This window comes from Xenopus tropicalis, chromosome 3, assembly GCF_000004195.4.
Source record: "Xenopus tropicalis strain Nigerian chromosome 3, UCB_Xtro_10.0, whole genome shotgun sequence".
NCBI lineage: Eukaryota > Metazoa > Chordata > Amphibia > Anura > Pipidae > Xenopus > Xenopus tropicalis.
The window spans coordinates 117,143,168-117,165,353 of NC_030679.2; the positions used below are offsets into that span (position 1 = coordinate 117,143,168).

The 22,186-nt window shown below is 41.7% G+C and overlaps 1 protein-coding gene across 1 annotated transcript; it reads left to right on the forward strand.

Moving 5' to 3' along the window:
- The first annotated feature begins 500 nt into the window (after nt 1-500).
- map2k1 (mitogen-activated protein kinase kinase 1) lies at nt 501-22,169 on the forward strand. Its single transcript, NM_001008057.1, is given in 11 exon segments — nt 501-666; nt 14,415-14,625; nt 14,740-14,886; nt 15,168-15,245; nt 15,441-15,492; nt 16,055-16,179; nt 18,372-18,579; nt 19,061-19,125; nt 19,292-19,353; nt 20,367-20,412; nt 20,740-22,169. Coding segments are annotated over 11 exon segments (1,188 nt in total). The 5' UTR covers nt 501-586; the 3' UTR covers nt 20,854-22,169.
- The last annotated feature ends 17 nt before the right edge of the window (nt 22,170-22,186 follow it).

Genomic DNA, 22,186 nt, shown 5'->3' on the forward strand with positions numbered 1-22,186 from the left:
TTGTGATTGCGCTAATGCGTTGGCCCAAACAGACAAAGAGAAGAGCCAATAGGACTCCATCTATAACAATTCCCCGCCCTCTTTTTCTTAGCATGCGTGTTGTATAGTGGAAGTTACCTTTACTTCTCGATATTATATGTTATTAGACTTTATTTCATAGCCATTATGAAGAATGTGCCCCTTCACACATATAGGCGTAAGCTCCAGTCCTAATTCCATGTGGTGGCCCTAAAGTACTAAAACGCCTTGCTACAGATCTAGCGTTTTACATTCTCAAAGTGAAATTGAGCGCAGCTGAGCGAGCTACTAATAGAATTTACAGACTACGTTCTTCCGAATGTCCGCCAGGGGGCAGTCACCAGCCTCCAGTTTGCTTTCATTACGTATTTCCGTAAATCCCTGTGCCAATCAGGCGGCCCCTCCTATTGGCTTAGAGATAGCAAGGGAAACAATGTAACTGGGAGCCGCGCCCCCCGGATACAGAGAGCTACAGAGTGACAGGCTGCCGTATTACTGCCAGGGTCCGGGATAGCGCTACTCACTGCCAGCCACAGGGGCCCCGCTCTGCTCTTAACTCACTCCCAAAATGCCTAAGAAGAAGCCTACGCCCATACAGCTGAACCCCAACCCTGAGGGGACTGCTGTGAACGGAACCCCTACAGCCGAGTAAGTGACCCGGGAGGGGTGCGATGGATTGTACTACTGGGGCGGGGGTGGCCTAGTGCTCGCACCGTTACTCTGTAAGGGAGTACTTGCCTGTATTGTAGCTAACAAGCTCGTCCTGCCGCTACACCTGCGGGCTCTGTTATACTACAACCTGGGGGTCGGGCCCCAAAAATGGAACCCCACATTTATTAGGGTGAATCTCCATAGTCTCCTTTATTGCAACGGAGTGGCAATGGGGATTCAATCATAAATCAGGCGCTTAATTCTTGGGTCGCGACGATAACCGCCAGCCTTAATTTGTAATAAAGATTAGGGAACCCTGCACTAGCCCTGGGCTTTGCCTCACACACCTAGGGTTGAGATTTGTAGTTGTACAGCAGGCATAGACCTGAAGGCTAGGCATGCAGTGGGTGTGCTGCATAGTGCTATCTGCCCCAGTATCCCAGAAGCCTGGCAGGGGTGCTGGGTTCTGTAGTTCTCTGAGATCCTCAGGTTGGGAGTCCCCAGTGTATCATTATGTGGCTGCCTGGTGACATGAGTGACCTTTGTTGCTGTAGGACAGCAAGTGATTCTCATCCAATCTACTCTATCTCACAGAGAGACTCCCACAAGCCTGACCAGCTGCTGCCAGGGATTGGGGTGCAATAGGAATGATGTAGAGTGGGAAGGGAAGAATTTTGGGGGGATATAACTACATCCTATTCTGTATTGTAATTGTGTGCTGGCTAGAAATAAACTAGCAATCCTCCTCCTGTCCAAGTGTTGGAGAAGTAGGCCTGGGGTGGGGCAACATGTGTCTGCTGCATGGGAGGGGCAAAAGGCCCAGAAGCACCCCTACATCATTTTCCCTTCCAGATTAAACCCAAATTTAGAAAAGGAGCTGTGAGATAGGTGAATACTTATTGTGGCCAAAGGTCACATCTGTGCAAGCCATTGCCACCTTGGCCTGTATTCACTTGTGTGCTTATCTCAGTGCCGGTTAATCCAGATCTTACACCTGCAGTTGCTAAAGAGACAACATTTCTGAAATTCCTCCAAAATAAATACCCACACACCCACCCACACCAAAATCATTCTTGCTAGCAATGCTGCTTCCATCCCTTTCTTCATCTGCGTCTGTTTTATTTCCTTGTGCCGTACAGTGCCTGCAAAATTTACTGCTGGTTTATATATGGTTATGGGTATGGCTGTGTTTTATTGCTAATCTGACAGTGAGATTAATAACGGACATTCCTCCTTCCTGTCCAGGCATGTTAGTCCTGGGAGGTGTGCAGTGAGCAAGCACTGTGACATGGTAGGAATTTCCAAGCACAATCTCTTCCATTCCTTCCTTCCCTCCCCTCCTTTTCTTTTTATGGTGAAATTACATGAGTAGATATGATTTTCATGCATCTAGTTGCAAAAAAAGAGTACTTTTTAGTAATGGAGCAATAATTGCTAATTTAGGTTGCTCTATAGGGAGAAGAGGAAAAACCCCAACGTTTCTGTATCTGTTTTGCTTGTGTGGGTTAAACCAGTGTTTTTCAACCTTTTTTGGGCAAAGGCACACTTGTTTCATGAAAAAAATCACGAGGCACACCACCATTAGAAAATGTTAAAAAATTTAACTCTGTGCCCAGCAGCAGTGCCCCCCTAGTACATTGGTGCCCAGCAGCAGTGCCCCCCTAGTACATTGGTGCCAAGAGCAGTGCCCCCCTAGTACATTGGTGCCCAGCAGCAGTGCCCCCCTAGTACATTGGTGCCAAGAGCAGTGCCCCCCTAGTACATTGGTGCCCTGCCTACGGCACACCAGGCAACATCTCGCGGCACACTAGTGTGCCGCGGAACAGTGGTTGAAAAACGCTGGGTTAAACCATAGATTATTCTGTGACTGCTGAAGTCGATCATTGTGATAGAATGTTGGCTGAAGCTGTGGCCTGCCTTATTGCACCAGTTGACTGCCTGAAAATATTACATTTCACTTCCCTGGCATGACCCTGCCCATAAGTGTTCCTTGTTCATAGGGCATCTGAATAGGTTTGCAGGTGCAGCAGCCCTGTGTGTTTAGGAAGGTAGTTCTCTATCATCAGAGTTGGCCTAGAACTTAAGTTTGATGTTGCATCTCACATTAGAGACCTTGGTTTGATTCCCTGTTGTAACTCCTCGTGACCCGGGACAAGTCACTTAATTCCCTGGTTTCCCACTGCTACTTAGTGTGCCTATAATGGCTGCCATGCTTGCTGTAAAAGGCATTTTGAGCCCCAAGGGAAAGCAAGTGTTATATAAAAATAATTTCCCTTCCCTACAGGCCAACATCCTACCTGCTAGGTTGCTGTAGAATGCAAACACCACATACACAATGTCTAAGTAACATAGATGGGAGAATCTACAGAGAGGCTCTCTGGATGTTTTAAAATTACAATGGTAAGGTTTAGCAGCCCAGTTACAAGCATGTTTTAAACAAACTGTTGGTTTACAAAGGGCTTTAGTTACTCATTAAGCCAACCACTCACATTGTAGCTTGGCCATCCAGTCAGGCTTTATTTCACTTAGGACCTGTGTGTTATATAGTGCTACAGGTATGAGAATCTGCAGCTTTTTATTGCTTTGGTTTTACTATAACTTTCTTTATCTAAATGGGTGCGGCCTGACACCAGAAATATCAGTTATTGGGATGGGGGTGAACATAAATGCAGTGGTAGATGTGTAACAAAAGCCAAACCCAGTTGCCAGCGGCAGCCCAGAAATTCAGATCCTGCATATTCACAACTTTAGTATACATGGGCAGCACTGATCCAATGCCCTGGCGTTTGTCAGGGCCCTAAAAGGATTTTATTTTGGGGTTTGAAAGCTTCTGACTACACCCATAGCCTGTGTGCACCTTCTCTTGCACTGAATTACACCTGGGCCATACCCCCTCCTCCAGTGCCCTTCTCCCAAAGCTGCCAGGTGTGCAGGCGTTTAAATATTCCTCTAAGAAGTAATTAATCAGAGTGTAAATCTGTAATTACTGTTATTGGCAGTAGCTGTAATCTTTGTTTTTCTTGTGAGCACCTGCCTCATCTGCCCTTGTTTTATTTTGTAACAGTAGCCTTTCTTTAGGTATACATTTTCCTAATATCTAAGGGTGAAATTGTAATTGTTTAAATAACTAAAAAGCTTTACAAAACAAAGGGCAAGTTGAATTTGCCTTAGCATTCTGCTGGTTCCACTCTGTGCATGCTAACAGGCCTAGGTCCAGGCTGAGTTTTAAAATAAGCCCTAAATTTTTTAAGTATACAGAAGCCCAAACAGCCCCAATAAATAGTTAATGTCTGTGGCATCTTACTGCAGCCTCTCTGTAAATTGCCATTTTGGGCCTTGCTGAGCCTGTGCCTGTCTGTGCACACAGATACAAGGTGCAGAAGGCAATGAATAAGATCTTCGCTAGAATACATATGAAGAGTGAAGAAGAATAAGCCATGTGGGGAACTTAAACATGTAGAAAGAGTGAAAAAAATAGGAGGGATTACAAAAGTAGGAAATGCTCTTATAAGGGCCAGAGTGAGGGATTGTAAGGAAACCAGTCCCTATAGAACTGGTGCGTTTTAATTGAGTAGAAACTCATAGCTATCAATCAGCATTTTGACCTGATAAGCTATACGCTGTAGAAAATGCTTTTACAATGGTAAATCAAATCGCTTGTGGGAAAACCCATCTCTCAATTGCCCGAAGTTTCCTCGCTGGTGAGTTACATGAAAGCATTTCAGGGAGATTATTTGCCTGTGGTAAAGCAGATTTATTGTAGGTAACCCATCTCCCCAAGGGCCACGGCCCTTAAAGGAACAGTAACACCAAAAAATGAAAGTATTTTTAAGCAATTAAAATATAATGTACTGTTGCCCTGCACTGGTAAAAGTTGTGTTTGCTACAGAAAAACTATAGTTTATATAAATACCCTGCTGTGTTGCAGTGGGGGCAGCCATTTAGGCTGGAAAAAGTAGAAAAGGCACAGGTCACATATCAGATAACAGATAAAACACCATTGTAGTCTATAGCAGTTATCTGTTATTTTCTATGTAACCTATGCCTTTTCTCCATGGCTGCCCCATGGCTACACAGCAGCTTTGTTTATATAAACTTTTTGAGGCAAACACGCACCAGTTGGACCAGTAAAGAGGAACAATACATTATATTGTAAATACTTTTATGCACTTTAATTTTTTGATGTTACTGTTCCTTTAGTAAGACACACGGAGCTACTTAGTAGCAGCTACTTGTCACTGCTACTAAACGCCAGAAAATACTCTGCCATAGACAAAACTGAGAATTGCCTCTGCTAAAACACGCGTAGAAACAATTATCAGAAGAATTTCTTATCAGATTCTCTGTTTTTGCTGTCGGTCTACTTCCGTCAACCACTCAGACTGTATAGAGTGATATCTCTCTGGGAAGATCTCCTTTTGTGGTTCCTTTGTTTAGAGAATCACTTCAGTGCTGATTTATTTTTCTCGCTAGAGATGGCACACAAGGCTGTAAGAGTGTTTCTAGGCTCATATTATATAATCTATTATTGTAATGTGGACTGTGGAGCTAAATCCCTGTTTTTATGGAGTGCAGGCTTTACGTTTTCATTATTTTTGAATAATATATAACAAATTCCGTTCATAAAGGAACCAATATGTATTGTATAAACCTACTTCCTCATGACTAGGCCTCGGTTTCTTTATTTACCCCCTTAGGTCAATGTGTTCAACAAATTACAACAGTTAAACCACAACGAGATCTATGTGTCTATTCACGCTATCATCTTCAAGGCTTAGTTTTGGTCAGATGGAGTGGCTGCATGCTACATTGCATTTTTCTTGTGTTTCATTCTTGGCGTTTTCATCAAGACTTTCTGATTGTTAACACAGCCCTCACCAATACACACAATTATTCACCAACCTGCTAATTCCTCTTCACATACACCCATTCAAGACTTCCCCAGAACTGCACCGGTTCTTTGAAATTACCAGGTTATTCATTGTAATTGTATTTAGTGTTTTGTGAATATTTTCCATATAAAGAGCATTATATGTTAAACATACCATTTGCTGCCTTTTTGTGGTTAGTAGGTGTGCATTGAGTAATTGATTTGTATTAATATTCTGTTTGCCCCTATGTGGGCTTGGGGAACAGATTCAAATTTGCACCCTTTTTCTTCTTTTTGCTGTCTTTCTTTTAAAGCCAACTATTTCTGCTTAAGGAATTGTGGTGTGCCCTCCAAAACTATTTGTTTGAATTATGTTTATATTTAAAAACCATGGTTAAATGTAAATTATGCACAAGCCAATTTATAGATAAATGAATCCAAGTAGGGAGAGGAAGTAAAGTAAAATGCAAGTTCTTCCCCAAAAACTTCCTGCTTTTAAAAGGTTTTTATCACGTCATATTGAAATCATTTGTGTAGAGTATAAATAGGATGTAGAACTAATAGTGTGTAGCTATAGAAAACGTTATAGAAAACAGTAGTGTAGAAAACCGTTTGTTGAAGGTACCAAAGTGTGACTTTTGAATGAAGCACCTGCCATAAATGGACCAGCAGTGCCCAATCAATGGGGCTTGCTCACCAAGGGCACACAAGCAATTCATTTCTTTCCTTTATGCTGGTATAGGTATATTTTATTTATGAAACTGTGTCTAAGCAGAAACTGTACTATGAATGTAAGCTGCTAGTGCTAAAGTCCCTGCAGCCCCACATTAGGTATAGTTTTTCCAGGGACATTGTCCACAAAGTGTCTTCCGCCAATACATTTAGCTTTGTTGAGTAACTGTATGTGGACTATATGGCAGCACCTATTTTGCAGCCAGATGAGCAGCTGTCACATGAGGCACTCACCTGGGAACGCTCATACAGATTGTTTTCAACCATACCCCATGAGCTCAAGGGAAGCTCTAAGCTCTTTAGGTATATTGCCAGCTATAGCCAGTAATGACTTTGTGGAGTATTCACCTTCCTGTCAGTTCCAAACATAGGAGAATGAATGCTGATGATATGGCTACTGTCGGCTAGCTTAGCTGTCTTACCTTTTTGACTCTAGCCTTTCCATGCCAATACTATCCTGTGTGCCCAGTGACAGGCCAGTGCTGTGCACAGGGAGGTTACTTGCTCTTATGTTTAGAAATAGAAAACACAACATACCTGTATTTAGCTAGGTAGCAACTAGGGTTGCTATCTTTTCTGGAAAACAAATATAGTTTTAGCTTTCTGCCCTATCAAACATTGGCAGCAAGCATAATTTCTTTACCAGCCAAGTCCATAAAACACTGGCCAGGTGGCAACCTTATCCCTTTTAAGGGACTATTTTTTACAAATACTTGGGGTGGAGCTGCAATTCTATCTTGGTCCCCCCCATTAGAGTGTATTTGTTCATATATTTTCATGCATTTTGTCAGCCCTCATACCCACCACATGGAGCCAAGGGCCAATCATTCTATTTCCTGTGCAAGGTATTGGTGGGAAAGAGAGGGATTGTGGGGGTGTTATTGTCCGCTGATGTTTGTTTATCCAGCAGGTTAATAAAGTGAGCCAAACCTGATTTAGTATGTGTATGTACATGTGTAGCAGGTGGTAAGGGGGTGGTGCTGTGACTGGGGGGATGTTGTATAATATGCCTTCCTTGTTATTTCTTGTTGCTTAGGAACAGAACTGTGTTCTCCAGATCAGAATCCATATAAATACCACCCTGTAACTATCTATTCACCTCAGCCATACCCGGCTCCACAATCCACACCAAGGCAATAAACATTACACACTTTCTGTGCCCTGTGTTTGCATATATACCTGGTAAAAAGACTGCTGAATAGAACAAGCCAGTTGCAGTCACTGTTGATGAGCATCTGTACAAGCAAGGCTGTTGCAGAGCAGCAGTGGAAGAGTTAAAAGAGTAAGGTGGGCCTGTGGGGGAGTGCAGCCCACGCTTTACCTGTTCAGAGCAAGAATGGCCTTTAGAAAACATTACGTTGTGTGGGAGATTGGCTTGCTGGGTACCCGCTCTGCATGTAAATGTGAAATGAGTGGGTAATGGGAGGGAGGTTTGCCCACGCTACACCCTGTCTCTCTCGCCTGCTGCTTACAAGGCACGACCCATCATGCGTTCCATACTCCCATTCCTCTCTGACTTGCAAAATAGTCGTGCCACTAGAAGTTGTACCTCACAAAAGCAAGTGAGCAGATTATATATCAGACACTCCTAATATATGCTGAGCTGCACCAGTTGCATTTGAATTCTAAGCAATTCAGCCTTTTCTGCTATGTTTTCTAGAACTGTCCCCAATTATTCACATTGTTACCATGTATTAGGGGCCAGTACACTAAACTTTTTAGGTTCCATAACCTGTGTAATGGTGCTTGGCCTGAAATCCTTGGTGATATCCTTAGTCAGATTACATAAGGGATAATGTAACCCTGCTATAAATTCTCATACCGTTTTACCAATGTATCTGAACTCAGTCCAAAAATATGTTTAATGCCTGGTGCCATCTGGTTAGCAGATACTGCTATCTGCCATCCAGCACTATAAATATACAAGGGCACACTGGTCTTGTGCAAACAAAATGTTTAAATTGTGGTTTTGATTAAAAAAGGGCTAACACACTTAATAACTTTGCTGTCAAGTATAATTTATAGTCTTAATAGGGAATAAATGTAACAGAGATGGGAAGGTCATTATGTGTATATTGGGATGCATGGAATCCATGATTTGATTCGGTATTCGGCCAAATCGCAGAGGATTAGGGGTTCGGCTGGATTCTAAAATAGAGGATTTCGTTGATCCGTAGTGAGAGTTTTTTGATTATTAATAAAAACATCAGTCTGAAGTTTTGTAGTCATGATAATTTGTAAGTTGATCGTACAAAAGTTTCTACTTTTGTTTTATTTTTATGCTAAATGTTCCACATAGTTTTCTCAAAAAATTAGAATTTTGGGGAAGGTTTTATGAAATCTTCAAGAATATATTTCCTTTTCTCTCTAATTTTTCCCAAACAGAAAGTGCTCCAGCAGGCATTATAGGAGCATTGGCACTCATTTTTCTCACTTTCACCTTGGAAAACAATGCGTTTAAGTTCCCCTTAAAAATAGTATACAGATATATATAATAAAGAAACATGTAACTATAAGTCATGCTAAAACCTTTGGGATGTATGCAGTGTAGACAATAACTGTTATTATCACTGCTACCATGCCATCTTGCATGCACTACAGAGGATACATAATCTACCTAACCTAATGCCTTGTGTAGTCAATTTTTGTCAGCCATAGTCTCTCAAAATCCTGCAGTGATATGCTGCCTAATGCCAGAGAGAGTTTATTACCAAAGTCTGCCAGCTATAATATCTTCCTTTTCTTTTCCCTGATCTCTGCTGCCACTTACTGACATTGTGCTGTTTTTGCTGGGTTGCAGACCCTGGCTTTGTGTGTTTAGTGAGGCATATTTTAACCTGTCTCTGTTTGTCTTGTATAATAAGCCTCGGGGGTATTTCATGCAATAAATTGCAGCTTTACTCTAAACATTTCATTAAGGGTTTGCATATCTGTTAAAGTGCCAGTAACGCCATAAAATGAAAACCTTTTGATTATACCTTTCCTAAAGGTTATCTCTGTTATCTGCTGTGAACAGGTGATCTTGGTATCCCTGAACCCGAACAGCTACGTCATAGCTCATGGTCCCATTTTTACTTTTATTTTTTTTTAATGTGACCCAAATTTAGTCTGACTGTGCCACATTTCCAAAGATCAGGTGTAGTGTTCTCTGTCATTGTATATTGTAGGCAGAAACTTCACAGACACCAGGTGTTTCCTTCACACCTGTATTTACGCATGCAGTTTAGGTATGCCGCCTGCCGTTCTGGTCAGAATGGGTATTTGAGCATTTCCAGGTTGAAATTTGCCTTTGAGTGGTCCCAGGTAGTTGCCATTCATGTTAATGCTAGGTGGCATGAGGGGTACCAGAGTTTTCTCATATGATTGAAAAATGTTTGGTATAGAAATTCCAGTTTTTCCAGATGAAGGGTAATCAAAATACACTGTACTTTTGTGATGTTAATGACCTTTAAACATATGAGCCACTACTTCACCTTGAATAATCTCAAAAATGTGTGGTAGCTATATGATCCTGTAAATATACTAGATACAATTAATGCTTTTGACCCACTGGGTCTTTATGTTACTGGTTAAAATATAAACCAAAAACTAAATAGTTTCCTGTACGTTATCAAATTCTTCATTTGTGCTTATAGTAAAAATTGCCTGTCAAAACACCTGCCACAGCTGCGTGGCAAACTAGATATGGGGGTCTTCTAGATTTGTGTTTTCCATTTAGCAGAATGGAAAGCAGATACTGGTGTCATTGTTCTTTTAACAAGGTCCCTGGAGATCCAAAATTATCCCTTTTGTTATAGCCTTTTTTTTTTTTTTTTTTTTTGCTTTGGAAGCAAACATGTTTTTTAAAGCCAACCTGAGAACTCTAATGTGGCCCTATGTATAACAACCTGCTTGCCAAAAATGTAGAACTTTGTCTGATTTGACCAACCAAGCACTGGGCCAGATAAGGCTTATTCAATCATTTGGCCTCAGGGTGAATGATTGATTATTTTATGGGCCTATTGGGACTTGCTGAGTGTGGACCACATCAGTGTACCATTACTCACCCAGTAGGTCCCTATAAGCTACCAGAATTTTTATTAGGGATGCATCGAATCCCGGATACAGTTTGTGATTCGGGCCGCATCCGGCCTTTTTTAGATAGATTCGGTTTCGGCCCAATTCACGGTCCCGGCCGAATTGAATCCTAAGTAGCATAAATAAGCATATGCAAATTAACCTTTGGAAAGGGTTACATTTTTGGGGGGGGGGGGGAATTTTCAGTGAGCGGCAACGTTTAACCCTTCCTGGTCCTAATTAGCATGTGCTAATTAGGATTTAGATTCGGTTTGGGATTCGGCAGAATCAGTCAGGGTGGGTTTGGCCAAACCAAAAGAAAATGGGTTTGGTGCATCCCTAATTTTTATACCTGCCCAATAACATATCAAGCCAATTTTAAGCCACAAACATGCTGGGCAGCCTGTCAGGAGGCCGACGTACATGAGCCAATAAACTGCTGACTTGGCCTGGACAGGCTGAGTGGGCAGCTTTTATTGGCCTGTATATAACCTTCTTAGAGTGTATTATATCTTAAATTTCTAATGACATTAAAGGAAAAGGAAAGCCCAGTTAACATGCAGTTGCATATGAAAAGCCTTTCTTTAATACATACTCCAACACCCTGGAATCTGTTTACATCACATCAGTTTTCAAGCAGCACCACCATCCATTCAAAAAAGTAGATTGAATTTTCCCATAATGCTGCTCACTGAGACCAAGACTGGAGCAGGCGCAGACCCCCCCCCCCCCCCTTCAGAATGAGATTGGCCATTAGGGCATGCACACTGGATGACACTTTGAAAAAAAAACCTGCATGGAGAGGTCAGGAGCGGGGGGAGTGGTGGAGGTGGCAATGCGCACATTCGGAAAACCCCTTCATCTATGCATCTATGATGGCAGGAAAAATGACCGCTGTGAAGAATTCGTCATTTTCTCAGTGCAAATGTGATGTTAGCGATGGGAGCAGTTCTGGGCAGCGATAGTGATGCGGTTCGGGTGGGGGAGATGTTCTCTTCACATAGGGGCTGTAAGTGATTTTGGGGATTACATTTCCTTTAAGCCAGTCATTCTCAAACTTCCTAATGCCGCAACCCTTTAATACAGTTCTTCATGTTGTGGTGACCCCCAACCATAAAATTATTCCCAAGACCAGTGTTTGTCAACCTTTTTTGGGCAAAGGCACACTTGTTTCATGAAAAAAATCACGAGGCACACCACCATTAGAAAATGTTAAAAAATTTAACTCTGTGCCCAGCAGCAGTGCCCCCCTAGTACATTGGTGCCAAGAGCAGTGCCCCCCTAGTACACTGGTGCCCAGCAGCAGTGCCCCCCTAGTACATTGGTGCCAAGAGCAGTGCCCCCCTAGTACATTGGTGCCCAGCAGCAGTGCCCCCCAGTACATTGGTGCCAAGAGCCAGCCCCCCTAGTACATTGGTGCCCAGCAGCAGTGCCCCCATAAGTCAGTGTGCCCCGTGGCCCCCCCTAATACATTGGTGCCCAGCAGCATTTTACTTCTGCTCTTAGGCAGCTTCAGCAGCATCTTCCCCTCACGCGCGCCGCCTCTGCACTTCTGCCTACACGCGACCGCACACAGGCCCTTTTATAACGTTGCGCCCCGTGCGTACTGACGTCACCCGTACACACGGGGCGCAACCAATGACAGGGCCCGGATTTTATTAAAGGGGGCCCGAGCTACTAAGAAAAACTGTAGCATCGCCGGGCCCCCTTTGAAAGTAAAAATTGCGGCCCTGCCTATTCGGAACAGAAAATTGATGCCAAGAAATGTATTTTTGCAGATACATTTTGTTAGTATGTGTGTATATATAGTGTGTTACCTGTTCATGTGACCGGCCCTGGGAGATGTTCCTGTAGTCCTTGTATGGTTAAAGTGTGGCAGCTGCTTAGGGAACACTCTATTCTCTTCCATGTATAGCTTGGCTGTGCCAACTCCCAGGGTCATAAAATTGAACAGACTGCTCTCAGCCCTAGCCCAAATCTGTTTCAAATGGAACATATATATCTGCTGTTATAGCTGGAGAGTCTCAGAACCCTGCACAAAGCAGCAGTGGGTACAGTCCTCTGTCCTGTCTGATTCCATTGCAGGACTTTAAATAAGCCAGCAACAGTTTGCAGTGTCTTTAGCCAAGCAATGAGAAGGTGCCATTCAACTTTAATTTGCCAGAATATCGCCTCCAATAAGAAATTTGGCAATTGGAATTTTAGTCTGAATGTATGGATGAGTGGTTTTGCACTCACAGGGCTTATTGTACAGTAATTGCTTGCAGGTATCCTCCATGCTACTTCGTGTGCACTTGCACAGAATGTTCAGGTTCTTTCTCAAGTGGAATTTGTACAATGGTCAGACTTAATAGAATATTTACTGCAATGTAGGCAAGCAAAGAAAGTCTGCACTGTTCTAAAGGCATGGTTGAAATCTAACATGTCCGACTACAGTTCCATACTTTGATTCCCTTATGCCCTGCCCCAGGTTTCACACAGGCTCTACAGGCCTCTTTCTAAGGCATAATTTATATAATATAACCCCCCTGCCCAGCACACAAAGTATCACACTCTTGGCCTCCTATATCAAAAACTTGGACAGAATTGCAGCTTGTATTTGTATCTTATTAGAATGACACTGACAACCTGTGGCCCTCTACATGTTGTTGAACCAAAACTCTCTGAACCCCTACAATAGTCAAAAGCAAACAACTCAACAACATCACACAAAGGACCACAGATTGCACATTTATGGTTTTAGATGGTCTGAGAGGTTATTCTTGCGTGGTGGGTTTTTTTTTGTTTTGTTTTTTTTTTTTTTGTACCAAGGTATGTCAAGGAATAAAAAGGGTTAGGCAAAATGAACTGGGTTCCATGTCTTTTAAAGGTTAATTAGAATCCTGTAACCCATATAAAGTAATTAGCAGTTACATTGTTGTACTTGTCTAGTACAATACAGCCTTTATAACTCACAAAGACCTTCTTACTATATGTGGTCTACTTATGTCACTATTCATTGGTCAGCTATATCATAATGTCATGTTCCATCGGGTCCATGGGAATTATAAAGTAAAATGAGGTTAAGTAGACCCAGGTAGAGAGGTTGGGGTATTTATGCCATGGCTTGCTCAGTGCCGCATAAAAGAGCTTGACAGTTCCCATCAGTAAGTACTGATCCTTATTAACCGTGGTCAGGTGTGTGATAATCCGCCTGGGATAACACAATGCATAGATAATTAACTCTTTTGTGTAGAACACCATTGTAATGGATTTGAGCATACATTGCCATGGGAATAAGGACTCTAATAATTGTAAGTGGAGTTGTCATGGTTACACGAGAGTAACTGCAGAAAAAGGCTTTTCCTTCCTTTATTTAAAATGTGTATATTTTTCTATGATATAATATGTCTGCATTACTAGCTAGATAAAAAGGCTATGTAGGGTAAATGCAGTTGGTGCAAAATGACTAAAGTGCATAGCTTTGCTATCATGGTGGTTCTGCTGTAGGTTGCATTCTTACTGTGGGCTGCTAATTGTTTATACCTAGGCAAATGAGCTGGTGACACCGGTGTTTAATACGCAGTATTATGAATTCCGTGAATAAATCCTATCTATCTCTCCATCAATGCCACTTGTGCCCAACACAACTGTGTATTAAAAGAACGTCTGAGCTGATATTACAGGTCAGCTCAGACCCCATAAAGTGAAACCACATGTCCTGCAACCCTGATCCTTTTTATCAGGGGTCCCCAACTTTTCTTACTCGTTAGCCACAGTCAAATGTAAAAAGGCTTGGGAAGCAACACAAGCACCATAAAAGTTCATGGAGGTGCCAAATAAGGGCAGAGATTGGCCATTAGGTAGCCTCAATGCACACTATCGGCTTACAGGGGGCTTTATTTGGTGCTAAATCTTGTTTTTATTCAGCCAAAACTTGCCCCCAAGTCAGGAATTCAAACATAACTACCTGGTTTGGGGACACTGAGAGCAACATCCAAGGGGTTGGTGAGCAACATGTTGTCCCCGAGCAGCTGGTTGGGGATCACTGCTTTTATAGAATCATAAAACTCCTTTGAGATTTCTTATTTTCCTTTTCTCTTTGTAGGACAAACCTTGAAGCTCTGCAGAAAAAGTTGGAAGAGCTGGAGCTGGATGAGCAGCAGAGGAAGCGTCTAGAGGCCTTTCTCACCCAGAAGCAGAAAGTTGGGGAGCTGAAGGATGATGACTTTGAGAAAGTGTCGGAGCTTGGAGCAGGCAATGGAGGAGTGGTGTTTAAGGTGTCCCACAAGCCGACTAGCTTGATTATGGCCAGGAAGGTGAGATTTTTGAATGGAGTTTAAGTAGAAATAAAGACAGAAGGAAAACGTGAATTTGTTATTAATTTGTGCATAAGAATACAATGATTGACATATTCTATTATTTTCTGGCAGTTAATTCATCTGGAGATAAAGCCTGCAATCAGAAATCAGATTATCCGAGAGTTGCAGGTTCTGCATGAATGTAACTCCCCATACATTGTGGGGTTCTATGGGGCCTTCTACAGTGACGGAGAGATCAGCATTTGTATGGAACACATGGTGAGAATTAGGGAGGGACTTGAAAGGCCAGAGCTCAGAGCCTTTGGGATAATGAGCTAATGATAAGGAGATTTAAACTGTGCTCTAGTCATTAGCTGAGGCATCAGATACACTCAGGACTGTATCTATACAAGGTGTACACCTTTAGGGCGAAGACACACAGGGCGATTAGTCGCTGCTTTGAAAAGTCTTACTGGCTTAATTAAAAGTTGCGGCAACTAATCGGCCTGTGTGTAAACTTGTATTTTCTTTGCTTGATCTTCTATTTTTTGCCCCTGCAGGATGGAGGCTCCCTTGATCAGGTTTTGAAGAAAGCTGGCAAAATCCCTGAGAAAATTTTGGGAAAAGTCAGCATTGCAGTGAGTATTTAGCAAATGCAAATTTGTGATTTATATATATAAGAAAACTATCCAACAAAATCAAATCCTTCCAATTATATGCTCATTCATATAGAGGGCATCCTGGAAAGTAAAAGCTGTAATTTATACTACAAGTTTTAATGTCATGTGTTACACTTGCTCCTGTCAAATTCTGATATCCATTTCTAACTGCAGGTGATAAAAGGTCTAACCTACCTGAGAGAGAAGCATAAGATAATGCACAGAGGTAAGTTTCTATATGGAAGGGCCCTCATTGACTCATTGATGTATAACGCCTTTTAAAATGTTCAGCTTAGGACCGGAAAGATCATTCTGTATTGAAAACCGCTGTTATAGCGTAACAATAAAAAAAACTCACTGTAGCACTAATGGTGCCATGCCAACCACAATGGCTTTATATAGAGAGATGTCTCCTATTAACTAGGATTAGGTGTTTGAGGAGAAATAATGTGCTTCCAGTAGCATAAAGGCATATACCCTACGTAAATCTTAATGTTTAATAGCTCAAAGTGCTTTTATGAGCCCCTTTGCAATGTTATTATTTTCTTTAGTAACAACCTTGCTAAACAACATTAGCTTTATTTTCTGAATCAGGATGTGTTCTATTGATCCTGTCACTAAGCAATAGAACTGAACAGGAAAGCATCAAGAGAGGCTTCCTGCTTCAATAAAATAAGCTTTGCCATTCTACCCAGCCCCCACACACTTTTACCAATTTTACATTCCGTTATTGGGTTAGGTATATGTCCCTTTTAAAAGTCATTTTTTTTTTTTTGTTTGTTTTGCAGATGTGAAACCTTCTAACATCCTAGTCAACTCTAGGGGAGAGATAAAACTCTGCGACTTTGGAGTCAGCGGGCAGCTAATAGACTCCATGGCAAATTCCTTTGTTGGGACAAGATCCTATATGTCAGTAAGTGTCCTCCAGTTCCTCTTCACCCCAGAGCATATGTTCAGTGACAGCTATTCTTAAGTGCTTGTGAAAATACAATGTTGCACAGGGGTTCCCAAATACGAAATGTACATTAATTTAATTGTAGTCATGTAAGGGTTTTGTAAAGCTGTTTCTATTATTTGAGGCAGATTCACTTTGATATACATCTTACTGCTCTTAGGATCTGAACACCCCAAGGGTCCCAAACCATAACACACCACATTTTTCTCAATGTATATTAATAAACATGGTCCTACCCCTTCCATGGTGAATTTGCAATAATGTGTGAATTTTTCAGGTAAATATACATTTGAAACATGTTACAGTCATTGGAGCTGATCTCCTATTGCCATGTTATGTGTTTATGCATCGACTGCACTCTGCACAGAGTCACGTGTGTTCACACTGTGTGTCAGGCAGCAGATGGAGAATGCCCTCCCACACTGTGCAATGCTCCGTGTGTGTGTGTGTGTGTGTGTGTGTGTGTTTGTAATTACAGCTCGTCACATTCTGGCTGTTGGGGGTGGTGATGCTTGTTCTTTGTATTCTGGAAGGAGTCTGCCCTAATTACTACATTACAGATGGTGTATATATTATGTAATGCTACAAAGCAAAGTGCATATACACTTGGTCAGTTACAAAGGTTTGTATGTGTGTAGGGGTGGATATAGATGTATAAGTTAGGGAGGAACTCCTATAACCAGGTAAGTCATCTTGGTACCCATGAAGTAATGCAGACTCAAAAGCAAGGAATTTGTTAATAGCCCTGTTCTGTGCACCTTGCAGCAGTTAGTGCAGAACAAATAAAGTACTTCCGTTTGCTAACTTTCTTAGGTCTTCAGAACAATTGTGGAAGTAGTAAAAGGAAGTTGATATGGGTAATTCAATCTCAAGTTAATTTTCAGAAGAATAGAATGTCCTATTAGCAGCCTTTTTGCATTCTTTTCCTTTGTTTCCTTTATAGTTTTTAAATTGTTTACCTTTCTCTTTCACCTTTCAAATGGGGGAAAAAACTGTTGTTCCGAGTTACTTTTTATGACTTCTTTTTCTATCAAGGCCCTTTCCTATTTGTTCTTTGGTCTCTAATTCAAACCACTGCCTGGTTACCAAGGTACATTGGACTTTCAACAGCTATCTGGCTTCTAGGATCCAAACTGGAGAGTAAGGTTGCCACATGGCCACTATTTTACCAGCCTGGGCAGTAAAAATGATGCTTTATGCCAATGTTATTAAAAGGGGAAAAAAGTTAAAAATATAGGAAGCCTGGTGTTTCCAAAAAAAGGTGGCGACCCTACTGAAAAGTTGCTTAACAAAAAGCTAAGCAGTTGTAAAAAAAACAAAATTTTCTTAGAAAATTACATTCTACAACACACACACAGAACCAGAAAAATGGACACCAACCTGGGGTAGCAAGAGGTACTTACTACAGGTATGGGATCCATTATCCGCAAACCTATCACCCAGAAAGCTCCAAATTATGGGAAGGCCATCTCCCATAGACTCCATTTTAATAAACTCACTCAAAATTTTAAATTTGGTTTCCCCTTTTCTCTGTAATAATAAAACAGTACCTTGTACTTGATCCCAGCTAAGACAGAATTAATCCTTATTGGAGTTGAAACTATCCTTTTGGGTTTAATTAATGTTTTAATTATTTTTAGTAGACTTAAGGTATGGAGATCTAAATTACGGAAAGACCCCTTATCTGGAAAACCCCAAGTCCTGAGCATTTTGGATAATGGGTCCTATATCTGTATATCAATTTAAATAAAATCCTGATTACAGGAGTTGGGCAAGGGAATAGGGTAACAATTTGTGCTTTAGAGATTTTTAATGAAAAGAATAAGCAGAATTTTCATTTTCAGGTCAAGTTTGCTTTGCTCATGCTGAGTACTGTGCATTGCATCCATACTTGCATTTTGTTCTTTCCTTTTGTACATTCTGTACATCTATCTTCAGTAGGGGTGGATTAATACTGAAATAAGCCCCAAGCTGTACCCCACTCCCTCTTCACTGCCTGTGAATTATGGGAAAGGGTCGCCATTATGGGAATTTGGCGCGATGCAATTTTTCTTGAGTTAAAGTGCAGGGTCTGTTAGAAAAGGGTCCAATCGTGCATACATGCATATCTAAAGTATTGACAATTCTCTTCCTTTCCCATTATGCTATAGCCGGAGCGGCTACAGGGCACTCATTATTCTGTGCAATCTGACATCTGGAGCATGGGGCTGTCACTTGTGGAAATGGCCATAGGAAGGTATCCCATTCCACCACCTGATGCCAAAGAACTGGAACTTATCTTTGGGTGTTCTGTAGAAGGGGACCCGGCATCTTCTGAACTGGCGCCTCGCCCCCGGCCACCTGGACGTCCAATCAGTTGTAAGTTATATGCAGAATACGATTTTTTTGGTTGGCTCCATATGTTTCTAAATATTATTGCATTGGATTTTCATGTCTTTGTCTTTCTTTTTGAATGGTTTCTTCAGCCAACCAGGTGATTCCACAAAGTGCAACTTTCCAGTGCACATACATTACTCTTTTTACCCTTTTTATTTATTAGCTTGTTTGGGAACCACAACTCCCACAATGTCTAAATATTAACAATATTTTAAAGAATGCTGGGACCTGTAGGTCGGTAACATCTGGGACTCCATCTCCATCTGTGTCCGGTTTGTGCCACCTATAAAGATATCTTTGCCAATGCAAAAACTTTTTTCTGTCATTTTAATAGGTTACAGTTAAGTCTAACAATATAGTATAACATTCAGTAAACCCACTGCGACAGGGGATTTATATATTAAACAATATCCACCTCTTTTTATGTAATGCCTTTTTTCCTGTTATTTGTTTTTCTCTCCAGCTTATGGTCCTGATAGTCGACCACCAATGGCCATTTTTGAGCTTCTGGATTATATAGTGAACGAGGTGAGTGTAGATGCAACTTTTCCATGCTTTTTTGTGAAACCACTAACTATAATCTGCAGTCCCCTGTGCTTATACACTCACCTGAGCCTGAACTTCTCCTTGCTGTGCTACACTCTCTCTCAAGTGCTCTCTCACCCAGGGTACTTTCTATTTCTTCTATTTACAGCCACCTCCAAAATTGCCCAGTGGAGTATTTGGAGCTGAGTTCCAGGACTTTGTGAATAAATGGTGAGTTTTTGCAGGGCAGCCTCATTAGGAGCTCTGTGGGACAGATCTTTAGAATTCTTGGGTTCAATGTCTCTGTTGATGCAATATCTGGCCCCTCCATTGTTCATGTCATCACTGCATATTTTTATGTAAAAATCTGTCACAATAGTCAAGCTGCTGTAGTATAGGGCAGCAAATTTGCATGAATCCTATCAAGCGGATCTTTTCCAGATATGCCCACCTAAAGAGGGAATATTGCCTTGTTGATTCAGTCCTCACCCCAATGAGAAAATCAAATCTGCCTGATTGACATCTTCCCAATTTTATTCCAGATATCAGTCAAAAAGCCCCATACACGAGTGATTACGATGCCAAATTGGTCTGAAGATCCCAAATTGGCAGCTTAAATCTGCCCATGTATGGCCACATTTATACTAGGCCTGCTCTATGGTCTGATCAATTTATTGTAGTAACAGCAGCCAAGATCTAAGCAGTTTTCTAAGAGTTGTAAGGGATGTTTGGTCCGTTTAGGATTAGGCTTGGGCTTCCTCTATAATATCACTATCTGCTTAAGACTCCTGCACAACTATTTATTTTTATTTATTTATATAAATAATATATATAATATATAATATACTATGTATTATTGTGCTCAGACTTGTACTGCTTTAGCTCATTTGAAATTCATTTTAGAACACCTGGCTTAGAAGGAGTGAGGTTGCCAGAGTAGTGGATCTATCTCCCTATGGCCAATCAAATTACAATGATGGGTATAAGCGAGGACTGCATTAATGAGCTGATGAAGTCCCCAATCTGAGGGAAAAACCAAACCTGCCTGATCAACACCTGGCCAATTTTTGGCCAGGTGTCGGTCAGGGAGGCCCATTGGGAGGGCCCCATACACAGGCAGATAAGCTGCCAAATCACTCTGAAGGACACAAATGAGGAGCTAAAATCTGCCCTTTAGGCCTTATTGCATATTATGCCTGTATGTCTAAAATAATTTGCTGAATTCTCTTTTTATTGCTTTCCAGTCTTGTGAAGAATCCAGCAGAGAGAGCAGATCTTAAACAGCTAATGGTAATGTATTGTACATAGAAGATATATAATGCACATAACATATGTGCCCGGCTCTATGGGGCAATAACAAATCATACTGCTCTAGGCATTTAGGCATAACAGGGAACAGTATATGTTTAAAATTACTAAATCTTCCAAAATGTGGCCCTTGTGTCTGCTGCTGCCTTTGCATCTTTAGCTAGGAGTAGGGACAGAGGGCAGGATGAATATACTTGCAATGGCCTGCTACTCCTCTGGCTTTAATTGGTTGGAGAGGATGCTAATTTAGTAACAGTAGCTGCTTGTACAGGTGATCTCTGACTGTCTTTTCCTTTTATCCTATTTCAGGTTCACAGCTTCATTAAGCAGTCAGAGTTGGAGGAGGTGGATTTTGCTGGATGGCTTTGTTCCACTATGGGTCTTAAACAGCCCAGTACCCCAACCCATGCCGCTGGAGTGTGAGTGAACATGGCGTGGATGGTGGGCCTGGCAGAGAGTTACCACATCATGCTCATGCCAACCTCTGAGGTTGGGGTCTCTGCAGAAAGTGCCAAAAACATTCTTTTAATTCTCTTCAATCCCTTCATTGAGTTGGGTCCTTTTTGGGAATGGGATGAACATGATTTATTCCAGTGTCCTGTGGGCTCCACTTGCAGTATGGTTCCTGCTTTTATCCCCATGATGCTTTGTGGTACCTGTGATGCTTTCAGTACATGATACAGGAGATGAGCCCAGTCTGTGTTTGGGAGGTGACAGGACTGTGCATTCTGATTTACCAGCAAAATGCATACTAGGCCAGTCGCAGGGTAGACCAAACTGAACTGATGGCTGTTATTTACATAACTGGATGGATGATGACAAAATGTCAGGAAGAAGGCAAAACCAGTTAAAAGTAACGGTTAATAAAAGCTTTAGAAGCAAATCTCAAGAAAGACCTAATGACACTTCTATCATATCAATTATGCAGTGCTAAATGAATTACAAAAAGGTCAGTTTTAACACTTCCCTTGTTAGAAAGAAATAACCTACTGTGCTTAGTTCATGTTGGTCGCACATGAGACTGCACCCCCACCCCCCAAAAAAAAAATTTGGATACTCGTACGCTGTCTGGAGATCTGAGCCATGCATGTTCCTTGCAGGCAGATGTCTGTATCTGAACCTGCGTCCAAAGCCATAAGCCCAGGGCCTGTCAGCTTTAAGAAATGGCCAGTTATGGGAAATGAATTGTGGGAACGTTAACCCATCTCTGCCGGAGCATTTCTATTAAATTGAGCACGTATCACTTGGTGTCTAATTCCTCTAATTGTGGAGGTATGAGGGTGGGTGGGGGAAATGTTGAGTGTAGTGCAATGTGTAAGATTGATGAGGGTAATGGGAAAGGATTTAGGGAATTACTGCAGTTCAAAATCATTGCAAACCATGAATCCATACAGGTTGCTCCGGCAGAGAGCGGGATAGCTAGCCAGCAGTCCTTCCGCTGCCTCCTGCCTGTGCCTCTTTGCTTGCTCTGATTCTTTCATATTTATTTTTTATTTGAATGTGATGTGCTGTGTGAGCTGTGGATCTGCTCGCTGTATAGGGCTTCTTTCCCTCCATGGAATTATTTTTCCTGCGTTCCCTTTCCCTTATTGCAACATCTGCAACATGCCAAGGGGAAAAGCTTACCCTAGAGCAGAATTCCTGACCGTGAGAAGCATTTGCCTTTAGTCTCTGAACATTGTATCTTTTGAGTCTTCAGATGTGTTATCTTTGATTCTAATAAATATGTTCTAGAGAAACGTGCATGGTCTCTTAT